Consider the following 14,831-nt stretch of genomic DNA (forward strand, 5'->3'; position numbering starts at 1 on the left):
GTTAGAAACACCGATGAAAGAGAAATATATATCAGCTGCCTCCTGCACACCCCTCACTGGGGATGTGCCCACAACCAAGGTACATGCCCTTGACCAGAATTGAACCTGGGACCTCTTAGTCTGCAGGCCGACACTCTATCCATTAAGCCAAACTGGTTAGGGCCCAACACCATTTATTGAAGAGACTGTCTTGACTCCATTGTATGTTCTTGCCTCCTTTATCGAATATTAATTGGGCATCGTAGTTTGGGTCGATTTCTGGGTTCTCTATTCTATTCCATTGATCTATATGTCTGTTCTTGTGCCAGTACCAGGCTGTTTTAAGAACAGTGGCTTTGTAATACAGCTTGATATCTGGTATTGAGATCCCACTTACTTTGTTCTTCTTTCTCAGGATTGCTGCAACTATTCGAGGTCTTTTTTTTATTCCAGATGAATTTTTGGAACGTTCGTTCTAGATCTGTGAAATATGCCCTTGGTAATTTAATGGGAATTGCATTGAATCTATAGATTGCTTTGGGTAGTATGGACATTTTGATGATGTTGATTCTACCAATCCGTGAACACGGTATGTTCTTCCATCTATTTATGTCTTCCTCTATCTCTTTTTTCAGTGTCCTGTAGTTTTTCACATATAAGTCTTTTACCCCCTTAGTTAAGTTTATTTCTAGGTAGCTTAATTTTTTTTGGTGTGATGGTAAATGGGATTGCTTTTTTAGTCTCCCTTTCTGTAAGTTCACTATTGGTGTAAAGAAATGCCATAGATTTTGTGGCATTAATTTTGTATCCTGCTACATTGCTGAAGTCATTTATTAAGTCTAATAATTTTTTGATGGAGTCTTTAGGGTTCTCTATGTACAGTATCATGTCATCTGCAAATAAGGACAGTTTTACTTCTTCTTTTCCAATTTGGATGCCTTTTATTTCTTCTTCTTGTCTGATTGCAATGGCTAGTACTTCCAGTACTATGTTGAACAGGAGTGGTGAGAGTGGGCATCCCTGTCTTGTTCCTGTTCTTAGGGGAAATGGTTTTAGTTTTTGCCCATTGATTATGATGTTGGGTGGGTTTGTCATATATGGCTTTTATTATGTTGAGGTATGATCCTTCTATTCCTACCTTGCTGAGAGTTTTTATCAAGAAAGGGTGTTGGATTTTGTCAAATGCTTTTTCTGCATCAATTGATATGACTATGTGTTTTTTATCTCTCAATTTGTTTATGTGATGTATTATGTTTATTGATTTGTGGATATTGTACCATCCTTGCATCCCTGGGATAAAACCTACTTGGTCATGGTGTATGATCTTTCTGATGTACTGATGGATCTGATTTGCTAGGATTTTGTTGAGGATTTTGGCATCTATGTTCATGAGGGATATTGGCCTGTAATGCTCTTTCATTGTGTTGTCTTTGTTGGTTTTGGTATGAGGGTGATGCTGGCTTCATAGAATGAGCTTTGAAGTGTTCCTTCCTCTTGAATTTTTTGGAATAGTCTTAGGAGGATAGGTTTTAGTTCTTCCTTGAATGTCTGGTAAAACTCCCCTGTGAAGCTGTCTGGCCCTGGGCTTTTGTTTGCTGGGAGCTTTTTGATGACTGCTTCAATTTCTTCCATAGTTATTGGCCTATTGAGATTTTTAGATTCTTCCTAATTAAGTTTTGGAAGGTTGTATTTTTCTAGGAATATGTCCATTTCCTCCAGGTTATCTAGTTTGTTGGAGTAGAGTTGTTCATAGTATTTTCTAACAATCCTTTGTATTTCTGTGGGGTCTGTTGTGATTTCTCCTCTTTCATTTCTGATTTTGTTTATTTGGGTCCTTTCTCTTTGTTTCTTAGTGAGCCTGGCTAAAGGTTCATCAATTTTGTTTATCCTTTCAAAGAACCTGCTCTTGGTTTTGTTGATCTTTTGTATTGTTTTTTTGGTCTCTATGTCATTTATCTCCACTCTGATCTTTATCATTTCCTTCCTTCTGCTTACACTGGGCTTTTCTTGTTGCTCTCTTTCTAGCTCTTTGAGTTGGAGGGTGAGGTCATTTATTGTCATTGTTTCTTGTTTTTTGCACTAGGCTTGTAGAGCTATGAACTTCCCTCTCAAGACTGCTTTCGCTGTGTTCCATAGGTTTTGGATTGTTGTGTTTTCATTGTTGTTTGTTGCCATGATGTTTTTTATTTCTTCTTTGATCTCTTTGGTAACCCAGTCATTGTTTAATAGCATGTTATTTAGTCTCCAGGTGTTTAATTTTTTTGGATTGTTTTTGTTGTAGTTGATTTCCAGTTTTATGCCATTGTGATCTGAGAAGATGCTTGATATGATTTCTATCTTCTTGAATTTGAAGAGTCTTTGCCTGTGACCCAATATATAGTCTATCTTTTAAAATGACCCATGTGCACTTGAGAAGAATGTATATTCTGTGGCTTTGGGGTGAAATGTTCTGAAGATGTCAATTAATTCCATCTGACCTAGTGAGTCATTTAAAATTGATGTTTCTTTGCTGATTTTTTGTTTAGAGGATTTGTCCAATAGTGATAGTGGAGTGTTAAAGTGCCCTACTATGACTGTATTGCTGTCAATCTCTCCCTTGATCTCCTCCAGAAGTTTTCTTATGTATTTGGGTGCTACTATATTGGGTGCGTATATGTTTACCAGAGTTATTTCTTCTTGTTGGATTGCTCCCTTTAGTATTATGAAGTGGCCTTCCTTATCTCTTTTATGTCCTTCACTTTGAGATCTAATTTGTCAGATAAAAGTATTGCTACCCCAGCTTTTTTTTCATTTCCATTCGCCTGAAAAACCTTTTTCCATCCCTTCACCATCAGTCTGTGTGCATCTTTTATTCTGAGGTGGGTTTCCTGTAGACAGCAGATATATGGGTCATGTTTTCTTATCCACTCAATTACCGTATGTATTTTGATTGGGGCACTTAATCCATTTACATTTGAAGTTATTATTGATAGATACTTGTTTGTCACCATTTTTATTCTTTACCCCTGTGTTCCTTCTTTGTTTCTTTCTTTCTTTCTTTTTTTTTTTTTACACCAGTCCCTTTAGCAGTTCTTGCATTGCTGGTTTGGTGGTAATAAACTCCCATAGTCCTTTTTTTGTCTGTGAAGTTTTTTATTTCACCCTCAATTTTGATTGATAGCCTTACTGGGTACAGTATTCTTGGATTCAGACCCTTCCTTTGCATGACTTTGTATATTTCATTCCATTCCCTTCTTGCCTGATGTGTTTCTGTTGAAAAATCCATCACGAGTCTGATGGGGGATCCTTTGTAAGTAACTTTCTGTCTCTCTCTGGCCGCTTTTAAGATTCTTACTTTGTCGTTGGTGTTTGCCAGTTTAATTATAATGTGCCTTGGCGTCAGTCTTTTGGGGTTCATTTTGTTTGGGACTCTGTGAGCTTCTTGGATTTGTGTGAGTTTTTCTTCCCTATATCAGGGAAGTTTTCTGTCATTATTTTTTCAAATAGGTTTTCTATTCCTTGCTCAGTTTCCTCTCCTTCTGGTACCCCTATTATGCAGATATTGTTTTGTTTTGTGTTGTCCCAAAGTTCTCTTAGGCTCTCCTCCTGCTTTTTAATTTTTTTTTTCTAGAAGCTGCTCTGCTTGGGTATTTTTTCCTACCTTGCCTTCTAGCTCACCGATGCGGTCCTCTGCTTCTTCTAGTCTACTGTTGATGCTTTCTATTGAGTTCTTTACAGCAGTGATGTCATTTTTCATTTCTTCTTGGTTCTTCTTCATTTCCTCTTGGTTCTTACACATTGTTGAATTTGTCTTCCATTCTTTTCATCCACCTTATGACCATTTGTCGGAATTCTTTCTCTGACAGGTTGCTTGCCTCCATTGCCTCCATTTTGTTTACTTCCTTTTCTGGTGATGGCTGTTTTTCTTTCATATGCGAGCTGTTTCTTTGTCTCCCCATGATCTCTCTTCTCCAGGTATTTGGTTATGTAGTTCTCTCTCTGCTTTCCTGGGGAACTCTGCCCTTCCCGGCTGCTAACTGTCTCACTGGCTGAGTCTGCTTCGCCAATTCGGGGTAGATATTATTCGTTTCAGCTGCTCATTCTGTTTGCTCCGGGACAAGCCTTGGGACACATCTGCCTATTCCGCCACCATCCTGTCTCTGCCTTTCACCGTAATTGTTTTAATTATGCACACAATTATGCAGCTAAACAAATAATTTTCACTGATGTTCACAATTCTGGTACTTTATTTGAATCAAAACTTACATAGTTTTAAATTTGTTTTTATTAAGCTCCTTTCTTGATAGCAGTGTTCCTCTTTCTCATTATCTTTGAAATATCTCATCAGTGCTTTGGAAGATAGTTTAGTTCTTTTAAACCTTGTTTAGAGCCTCATGCTCATCATGATCAGAGAACTTAAATAAAGGTTAAAATATATTTCTTGGTGAAAGTGATTTAGTTTTAAAAGGGGCTGTACTTTAATTTAGATTTTTTTATATACAGTAGGTTCAATAAGCTTATCTTTTACAGTACTGAATATGTAGACTTTTAAAAATTTTCAAAGTGATACACTGAAAATATTAGTTTGGTCTGTTCAGTTTATTGCCCCTTATCACTAGCATGTTTTGATAAGGGTCAGTCTACCATTATACTTTTGTACGATTTTTCAGACTATAGAATAATATCTCCTGTAAGTTCTGAGATATTAGCACCAAGAATGTAGGCTATAAAAGTTTTATGTTGGTTTTTCTAATGTTCCTGCTTGGAATCATTGACTAGATAGAGAGAAAAATGCAAATAATAGATTAGGCGGCAATTTTCTCGTTCCTTTTACACCAGCAGTTATTGCTGTTGGTTGGAGTATCCAAAAAAGTACTGTGTAGTGCTTTCATTCTGTGATTTTTAAGAAATGTGTCAGAGAACTGCTATATCTTATTCTTTTATGATTTCCCTTCTGTCTGTTAATCAGGAATCCCTGGGTAGCTTGGACATGTAATATGCTCCCATAATACCACTGCTGTTATTGATCAATGGTCATCCTTTTAAGGCAGCTTTACTTAAATTGGGTCTCAGTTTTAGGAAATGATTTGACCTATGAAGCATTAAAATCATGTGTTAAGTCATGACAAGGTGTCACTTTACTATCGCTTCCTGTCATTCACTCAACCTTTAACTCATTCAACACATACTTTTGTAGTTCCCTCAATATGTCAGACACAATTTTTTGTACTATGCGTATAGTGAAGAACTAAACAAAGCATACAGATGGAGCACATGAATGTACTTAGGTTTATAATGTTAAAAGAACATATATAATGCTGTGTTCCTTTGGTAAAACTCAAAATGTGAAAAGTGTTTTCATAGATATTCATTTAACACAGATCTCATTTCATGACTTGGGAGGTCATTCTGAATTCTGTACATGTACAAAGCTTGTGGGATAAATTGGATTTTGGTTCTTTATCTTTTTTAAAAGTATATATATTTTATTGATTTTTTTTTTTTTTTACAGAGAGGAAGGGAGAGGGATAGAGAGTTAGAAACATTGATGAGAAAGAAACATCGATCAGCTGCCTCCTGCACACCCCCTTCTGGGGATGTGCCCGCAACCAAAGTACATGCCCTTGAGCGTAATCAAACCTGGGACCCTTCAGTCTGCAGGCCAACACTCTATCCACTGAGCCAAACCGGTTAAGGCTAAATTATTCTCTTATCCATTACTTTATTTACAGATTTACCGAATACCAACTGTTTACTAGGTATTGTGCTAGGCATTGAGGATACAATGTGAAAGAGGGCAATTGACTTCTCTCTGCTCTTATAAAATACTTTCTGAGGGAAGAGAGAGATACTAAATACAGTTTGATGGAAATAATTACAGAACATGATAAGCACTAGGAGGAAATAGATTGCTATAACCTAAAGGTGGGAAAAGGTGGGTGGACAGGGAGTTCTTTCTGAGGGAATGACACTCACTGACACCCAAATGATAAGAAGATTCAGACATACAAACACCGGGGTAAATGCAAAGGTCTTTGAAGAGTTTGGTAAATCATGGAAATTGAGAGGAGGCTAGTGTAATTGGGGAGTGGGAGAGAGAAGCAAGCAGTATGTGGTGATGTAGAAAAGTAGGCCAGAACTGGACTCCCGGGAACCCTGACTATCTTAAAAAGCTTACATTTTATTTTAAACTCAATAGGAAGCCTGTAAAGGCTTCAGGCAGGATGTGATGTGGTCCTTTATGTTTTAAAAAGCTCATTCTTGCCTTGGCCGGTGTGGCTCAGTTGGTTGTGCATCAAACTGTGCACTGCGAGGTTACAGGTTCTATTTCCAGTCAGGACACATGCCTGGTTGCAGGTTTGGTCCCTGCTTGGGGAGCATATGGTAGTCATCTGATCAATGTTTCTCTCTCACATTGATGTTTCTCTCCTTCTCCCTTCCTCTCTCTCAAAATAAATAAAACATTTACAAATTAAAAATAAAATAAAAGCTCACTCAGTCTGCTATATGCAAAATGGATTGGATGTGGGCATGAGGACAGGCCGAGACATCTGTTATGACTGGAAGGGATTACTGTTATCAACTAGGCTTAACATCTAGAGCATTGCAAACCTTCAGTCATATTTAAAGGCCTCTGCAGATTTTCACAGTGAAATATCTAGTTATGTCTTCTCTGCAGTCAATTAAAGCTCTTCATGATAGATGTTGGACTATTATACCTAATTTGCTTGTATTCACTCTTTTGAGCCTTTTATAAACCAGGTCTTATCACATTTGCCCTTGGCAGTTTTCTCCTCTTTCAAACCTATTTTCTTTAGTTGTCAGTATCAGAATTGTGTCTCACCAGGGTTCCTCATAGGTCCTGGATATATTTATTCTTGCCCTAGTCCTACATTACATTTTCTTTTTGAAACCATAATATAAGGATTAACTACATGCTTGATCAACTTTCATCTATCACTCCTCCTAAGATATTTAGTAATTCATTTAGCAAATAAGTCTTTCAAAGGTAGGTACATGACTTCTCTTTCCATATGTATATACTATGATATTCTACGCTCATATCCATTTTATTTTAATCATGTAGACAGATTATCTTCATAATTTTAATTCTAGCTTTTTAAATATTAGTTTTACTTTTCATCTTGGTTCCATTTGAAAAGTTCATTAATCATCATCTTGGCCATTCATGGATATATCCTTAGAGAATGCCATCATCAGATCCCGATGCCTAATATGGATATACTAGAGGCCCAGTGCACAAAAATTTGTGCACTTTGGGGGGGGGGGGGAGGGTCCCCCAGCCCGGCCTGTGCCCTCTGGCAGTCTGGGACCCCTCCCCTCAAGAGATAACGACCTGCTGGCTTAGGCCTGCTCCCGGGTGGCAGAGGGCACGCCCAATCCCTAGGTGCAGCCCCTGGTCAGGCTCAGAGCAGAGCTGATTGGGGAGTTGGGGCGCCGCCCCCTGGCATGCACAGAGCAGGGCGGATCAGGAGGTTGCTATGCCACCCTCAGTCACGCTCAGGGTAAGGCCGATTGGGGTGTTGGGGCACCGCCCCCTGTCACACTCAAGGCAGGGTCGATGGGGAGGTTGCAGCGCCACCCCCTGTCACACACAGAGCAGGGCCGATCAGAGGGTTGAGGAGCTCCCCCCTGTCACTCACAGAGTAGGGCGGATAGGGGAGTTAGGGCACCGCTCCCTGTCACACACAGAGCAGGGCGGATCAGGGGGTTGGAGCGCTGCACCCTGTCACACTCAGGGCAGGGCCAATGGGGAGGTTATGGCTCTACTCCGTTACACACAGAGCAAGGCCCATGGAGGGGGGTTGGGGCACCACCCTCTATCACCCACAGAGCAGGGCCGATCAGGGGGTTGGGGCGCCGCCACTGTCACACTCAGGGCAGGACCAATGGAGAGGTTATGGCTCTACCCTGTCACACACAGAGCAGGGTCGATCAGGGGGTTGGTGCGCTGCACCCTGTCACACACAGAGCAGGGCCGATCAGGGGGTTGGGGAGCTCCCCACTATCAGGCACAGAGCAGGGCTGATCAGGGGGTTGGGGCGCCTTCCCCTGTCACGAACAGAGCAGGGTGGATAGGGAGGTTGTGGCCCCACCCCCTGTCACTCACAGAGCCACAGGGCGATCAGGGGGTTTGGGCGCTGCCCCCTGTCACGCTGATCCCAGTGCCAGGAGGCCTCGCGGCTCCCCTGATCCCAGTGTCGGGAGGCATATTACCCTTTTACTATATAGAATAGAGGCCTGGTGCACGGGTAGAGGCCGGCTGGTTTGCCCTAAAGGTTGTCCCCCATCAGGGTGAGGGTCCCCACTGGGGTGCCTGGCCAGTCTGGGTGAAGGGCTGAGGGCCGTTTTCAGGCTGGCGGGTGACTGAAGCTCCCAACTGCTCCTTTTTTTCTTTTTTTTTCTTTTTTTCTATTCTGGGCCAGCTTTAGCTCTGAGGCCTCACTGCTGAAAGCAGGTTTCTGGCCTTTACCTTCTGTATTTGATACAATGTTGCGGTCCGGCTGGCTGAAGTCCCACTTACTGAAAGCCGGTTTCTGGGGTTTTGTTTAGCTTCTATATTTGCAACATATTTGCTAAGAGTTGCAGCTGAGAGGCCGGCAAGTCAGACGGGGAATGTTGGAGTTCGCCAGTCACTGGAGCAAGCAAGCCTCCCTGTTTGCTTCAGTGCATGGCTGCCGGCCTCCATCTTGGCTGACAGTTAATTTGCATAAGGATATGCTGATTAGCCAATGGGAAGGGTAGCGGTCGTATGCTAATTACCATGTTTCTCTTTTATTAGTGTAGATAACAAATAATCTGTCTGCACACCTACATAACTAATAGTTATTATAATCTATGCATGCATTGTCCAATACAGTAGCCGCCAGCCACGCATGATCATATAGCTTAAATAAAATTAATTTTAAAAAATTTAAAATTTGGTTCCTCATTCACATACGCTAACCACATTTCAAGTGATTAAGTGCCATATGTGATCACTGGCAACAGTATTGAACAAGGCACATATATAACATTTCTATTATTTAGATTTCTATTGGACAGTGCTGTTCTACACTGTACTGTTTTCTATTACATGGGATTATGTTTAAAACTCTGCAAATAAAGACTTTTTTACTTTAACCATACAGGATAGCCACTCTGTCCTAAACTGTGTGAACTTTTATAATCTGAAAACATTCTGGAAATGAAATGATAGAACTTGCTTACTCAATTGTTTCTATATAGTCCAAGTATATTTGCTAAAGTCGTTATGTCAAGTGTTTGGAAAGGTATTTGTTTCAGTCAATAAAAAGAGTTTGGGTTGCAGGTTCCATGTCTCTATCCACAAGAGCCAGGAAATAACTTTATATTACACTCATTAGATAAGTTCTTTGGAAAATTTCTTTGGTTATTGCTCCATAGTAAATGCTATAAAATATTTAGTCTGGGATTTACTCACATCCAGAGAATGTTGGCAATACCAGCATTGTTGACACTCCTTTAATTGGAACAAAGTGGGACTATAATAACCAAAGAGTGACTCAGAAATATATCCTTATCTAAATCCTTGAGTATCTTGATTAGTCTTAGGAAAAAGAAAAACATTTGTACTGGAACAAAGACTTTTGACATAGATTATTGTTGAGTTTCTTGTCATCTTGAGTTTCAAAGAAATAAGGGTAGCTTTTCTCTTTATAAATACAGTGCATAAAGGCGATGTGTACAATGAAGAAAAGTAGGAAAGCGAGATTGATGCCATTAGATTTTTCATCATTATACTCCTATCTGATATGTGAATTTAACTAACACAGATACACCTGTTTCAAGTATAGGACTTCATAATGTAATTTCTTTTTTTAATTTAATTTAATTTTTTAAAGTATTTCAAATAGTACAGATGTCTCCTTTCTTTCCCATTGACCTTCCCCCTATAATGTAAATTCTTTTTTTTTTCAATTTTTTTTTCTTTTCTTTTCTTTTTTTTTTTAAATATTTTATTGATTTTTTTACAGAGAAGAAAGGAGAGGGATAGAGAGTTAGAAACATCAATGAGAGAGATTGATCAGCTGCCTCCTGCACACCCCCCACTGGGGATGTGCCCACAACCAAGGTACATGCCCTTGACCGGAATCGAACCTGGGACCCTTCAGTCCGCAGGCCGACGCTCTATCCACTGAGCCAAACCGGTTCAGCTAATGTAAATTCTTAACTAATGCTAAGTGTTCTTCATAAATTTTTATATAGTACTGTTACATACCTAAGATACATTTGAGTATGAAATAAGACACAGATTTCTCATACCAAGACTGTTTGTTTCTTCCTTACTTATTTCTATGCTGTGTTCATTTTCAAATTATTCTACTCACATTTCTTGTGTTGTCTTTTTCTATTTGAATTTTTGGTTTAGTTATTATTGAACAAATTGTATCATTTCAGTCATTTCTAGTATTACAGTTGTGGGGGCATCAACTAAAGATTGTTTCTCCACAAGTTTAAGAGACTACAAAGTCAAATTGATATAGAACAGATTATTTACATATCAAAGGAAGTAAAAAAAACCACATAGTTGTTAAAATTTTGTTTTGTTTAGTTATGGCATAAAACATTTGTCCATCAGCAGAAATTTTCCACGTGAGAAAGCCCAAATAGTACAGATAGTGTATATTTTATCTTGAATGCACCTTATCTTTATTCATAAACTGTGAGTTTTTATACTGTTGAGACTTTTAACTGATTTTCATAAATAATAATCTCATCTTTTCCAATAATTAATTGGTCTCATAGAGATTAGCTCCTCATAATCATTGCATGACAAATGAAATTATTTACCTGGTTATAAATAACCAGATAAATTATCCGGTAGCAGGCTGAGATTAGTCTCTTTATAAGAAACAAAGTTTATTTAAAACATTAAGTTATGATCTTATCTCCCCTATGAGGTGATGAATATTTCCTGTTGAATGAAGGAAAAAATGACAAAGTATTTAATTCAGTGAAATTTAAATCCCATTAATATACTACAAATAATGGAAAGAAAGTGAAAATGTAATTGTGTGTGTTTTGATGTTGGTCATGGTGGAATTAGAGGTGGGTTTGGGAAGAACAGGTAAAGATGGTGGGAAAAAAATCATCTGTGTATTGATTGTTCCATTCCAGGTGGCTGTTTCTTTGGCTGTGTTGTGGATACTTAAAGAGTGAGTATTCCGTGTCCTATTGTGTATTGTATTTTGTTACTATTGATTATTTGGGTCTTATTAAGTATTGTAATATCCACTGTGCTTCATTTCCCTACAATATCACAGAAGTGAAAAATGGAATTATTTTGTTTAAAATTGTGAGCATGTGCATATCCTGCAGCTTTTCACCAATTTCTAAAGAATTCAGTTGTGTTCAGTTTCCATGAAACACAAGGAAAATATTTAAAACACTATATATTAGAATTTTCTCTGAGTACTTAATAAGAATCCATTTTATCTGTTTCAATGGTGAAAAAGTTTAATCTACTTTCTTGCAATAGTAAATTCTTGAGATTCAAGTCATAAACTCTGCTAATGCAATATTCGTGTTTCTTTCAACTCAACTTCTGTTTCCTTTACATATAATATTGGAAATTCAATGGGAAGGTTTTGTTGCTGAATAACAATTTCCCTTTTCTTTATAGAAGATCTACTCCAGACAAAGGGAATAGTTCTGCAAGTACCAATAACAGCTCTCCAGTGATCATCACCAGAACCAGTGCATTTTATGTTTTTTACATTTATGTGGGAGTGGCCGACACTTTGCTTGCTCTGGGATTCTTCCGAGGTTTACCACTAGTGCATTCTCTAATCACAGTGTCGAAAATTTTACATCACAAAATGTTACATTCTGTTCTTCATGCGCCTATGTCAACCCTCAACACGTTGAAAGCAGGTACCTGACTAGGTTTACAAACTGAAGCAGCCGGTCCACCGTCAAAAGGGCCTGTAATTTAGTTGGTTTTCTAGCAGTAGTGTTGGCTTTGCACAGAGCCATCTGAACTTTGTCGAGCTTCCTTATGACAGGCATGTACATTTTTCAGATACTATAGACTGTCAGGTATTGTTGCTCTTCACATTTCTGTATCAGTTCATTGGAGTAGCTCAGTTTGTTAAAAAGTGATGCTGATGGCATTGCAATAGCAACAGCAGGTCTTTCTGGGTCCGTTGTTCTTCATTCAGATGTTTGGCCTAACCCCTTCAAGGCATCTTGCTGCCAATGTTCAGTATTGTTGAAAAGAGTAGAAGATTTGAAGCAATCAAGGAAAACATAGAATTCTTTTACAGATAAAGTTTTTGGTGGAGTAAAATAATCTAGTTTCCTGTAGCTGTTCAAAGTTGATCACAAATTTGTTTCAGGTGTGCTTTTATTCCTTCTTTTTTTTTTTTTGGTGTTGGGGGTGGGGGTGGCTGGGCAAGGTTGGTGGTGGTGGAAATCCAAAATGTATTTTTTTTAATGGAACACTTCACGAATTTGCGTGTCATCCTTGCCAAGGGTCCATGCTAATCTTCTCTGTATCATCCCAATTTTAGTATATGTGCTGCCGAAGTGAGCACACCAAACGTATTTTTTAAATATTTTTTATACCACCATAGAAGTTCGTAAAAGGTTAGAAGCTTTTAGTTATAAGTAAGCCTGAGAATTTAATGTATAATATGTGACTATGATTGCTAACACCTTATTATACAATTGAAATTTGCTAAGAGAGTGAAACTTAAATGTTCTCACCAAAAGAAAGGAAGGAAGGAAGGAAGGAAGGAAGGAAGGAAGGAAGGAAGGAAGGAAGGAAGGGAGGGAGGGAGGGAGGAAGGGAGGAGAAAGAAAGAAAGGAAGGAAGACAGGTATTGAGCAAAAACAAAAACAAAATGAGAGAGAACTCATGGACATGAGCAACAGTGTGGTGATTGTGGAAGGGGAGGAGGTGGAGGTAGAAAGGGGCATAGAAGACATAAATGGTAATGGGAAAAATAAAATAAATTTTAAAAAATGTAGATATGAGAGGTGATGGGTATGTTAATTCAATGGGAGGAATCCTTTTACAACGTGTACATGTATCAGATCATCACGTTGCACACTTTAAATACCTTATAATTTTATTTGTCAATTATACCTTAATAAAAATAAAATCACAAAAAGTCAGAGCAGTGAAATAAAGGGACCAAAGATTTAAAAAAAACAAAACAACAAAAACTAAGTGCAATAAGGTATGTTGAAAGTAATCAATTCCATTAATTCTCATTTAGTCAAATTGCCATTTAGAGTTTAATAAGGAATTCCCCAAGTTTTATCCTTACAGCAGTCTGCTGAGTACTTACTTTGTGTGGCACTGAGCCAGAGGTTGGTAGGAAAAGATGAATGGGGCACAGTACCTGCCCTGGAAGAATTCACAGACAAAGGGAGAGGAGGTAGACACAGAAGCATTTGATTATAAAGGAAAGAATAACTTTCAGGATTGAGGATTTTAGAGTGATTTGTATCTATGAATCTTAAGATAAGAAATATCAATCTATTTTTTTTCTGGTTAGTGTGCAGGAAGATCTTTATATTTATTCTGAAGTCCTTGTGGGTCACTAAAGCCTTGCCTCATTTGGATATACTCATCACCACCACATGTTTTATTTATTTATTTATTTTAATTCTTTATTGTTTGAAGTATTACATATAGTATTACATATATCTCCTTTCCCCCCATTGACTTCTCCGTGGCCACCCCCACCCCCCAGCACTTGCCCTCACTGCCCTAGTGTCTTTGTCCATTGGTTATGCTTATACGCATGAATACAAGTCCTTTGGTTGATCTCTTCCCCCCACTCCCTTGCCCCCCCCACTCCCCCGGCCTTCTCTCTGAAGTTTGATAGTCTGTTCGATGCTTCTATGTCTCTGGCTCTATTTTTGTTCATCAGTTTATGTTATTCATTAAATTGCACAAATGATCTCATGCCTTATTTTGCTTAGCATAATGCTCTAATGCTCTCCATGTCCATCCATGCTGTTGCAAATGGTAAGGGTTCTTTCTTTTTTACAGCAGCATAGTATTCTATTGTGTAGATGTACTACAGTTTTTTAATCCCCTCCTCTGCAGATGGGCACTTAGGTTGTTTCTAAATCTTAGCTATTATAAATTGTGCTGCTATGAACATAGGGGTACATATATCCTTTCTGGTTGGTATTTCTGTTTTCTTGGGATATATTCCTAGAAGTGGGATTACTGGGTCAAATGGGAGTTCCATTTTTAATTTTTTGAAGAAACTTCATACCAGTCTGCATTCCCACCAGCAAAGTCAGAGAGGTAAGAGAGTGTCGAGTGTATTTAAAGAATAAACCAAGCCCTAGTCGGTTTGGCTCAGTGGACAGAGCATCAGCCTGGGGACTGAAGGGTCCCGGGTTTGATTCTGGTCAGGGGCACATGCCCAGGTTGTGGGCCCGATCCCCAGTGGGGGGCATGCAGGAGGCAGCTGGTCAATGATTCTCTTTCATCATTGATGTTTTTATCTCTCTCTCCCTCTCCCTTCCTCTCTGAAATCAGTAAAAATATATTTTTTTTAAAAGAAGAAACCAAGAAAGGAATTTAGTTATAAAATTAGTCATGAGAGAATAAAGTACAGCATAGAAAATAAAGTCAATAATATTGTAATAACTATGATACCAGGTGGGTACTAGACTTATTAGGGTGATCACTTTGTAAGATATATAAATATCTAGTCACTCTTTTGTACCTGAAACTTATATATTCTATGCCAACTATAATTAAAAATAAAGTTTGAAAAAGAATCAAACAATTTGGCTGAAACAGAATGTTTGAGTAGAGAAGGCTTGTATTAACTAAGGGGTTTAAGGCCAAATCATAGACG

At 38.5% G+C, this 14,831-nt stretch overlaps 1 protein-coding gene and 1 non-coding gene across 2 annotated transcripts in view; one reads left to right on the top strand and one right to left on the bottom strand.

Moving 5' to 3' along the window:
• Positions 1 to 14,831, top strand: part of CFTR (CF transmembrane conductance regulator) — a 202,120-nt gene that overhangs the window by 118,184 nt on the left and 69,105 nt on the right. Inside the window, exons 16-17 of the mRNA XM_070423784.1 lie at positions 11,119 to 11,156; positions 11,624 to 11,874. Of these exons, the coding sequence (XP_070279885.1) occupies positions 11,119 to 11,156; positions 11,624 to 11,874 (289 nt within the window). The remainder of the gene's footprint in view (positions 1 to 11,118; positions 11,157 to 11,623; positions 11,875 to 14,831) is intronic.
• On the bottom strand, positions 12,430 to 12,536 carry LOC139017073 (U6 spliceosomal RNA). The gene has a single exon (XR_011472762.1). It is a non-coding gene; the product is annotated as a U6 spliceosomal RNA (small nuclear RNA).

Source organism: Myotis yumanensis, unplaced genomic scaffold (genome assembly GCF_028538775.1).
Source record: "Myotis yumanensis isolate MYYU_CA2020_CCGP unplaced genomic scaffold, mMyoYum1.0.hap1 SCAF_9, whole genome shotgun sequence".
NCBI classification, from domain to species: domain Eukaryota; kingdom Metazoa; phylum Chordata; class Mammalia; order Chiroptera; family Vespertilionidae; genus Myotis; species Myotis yumanensis.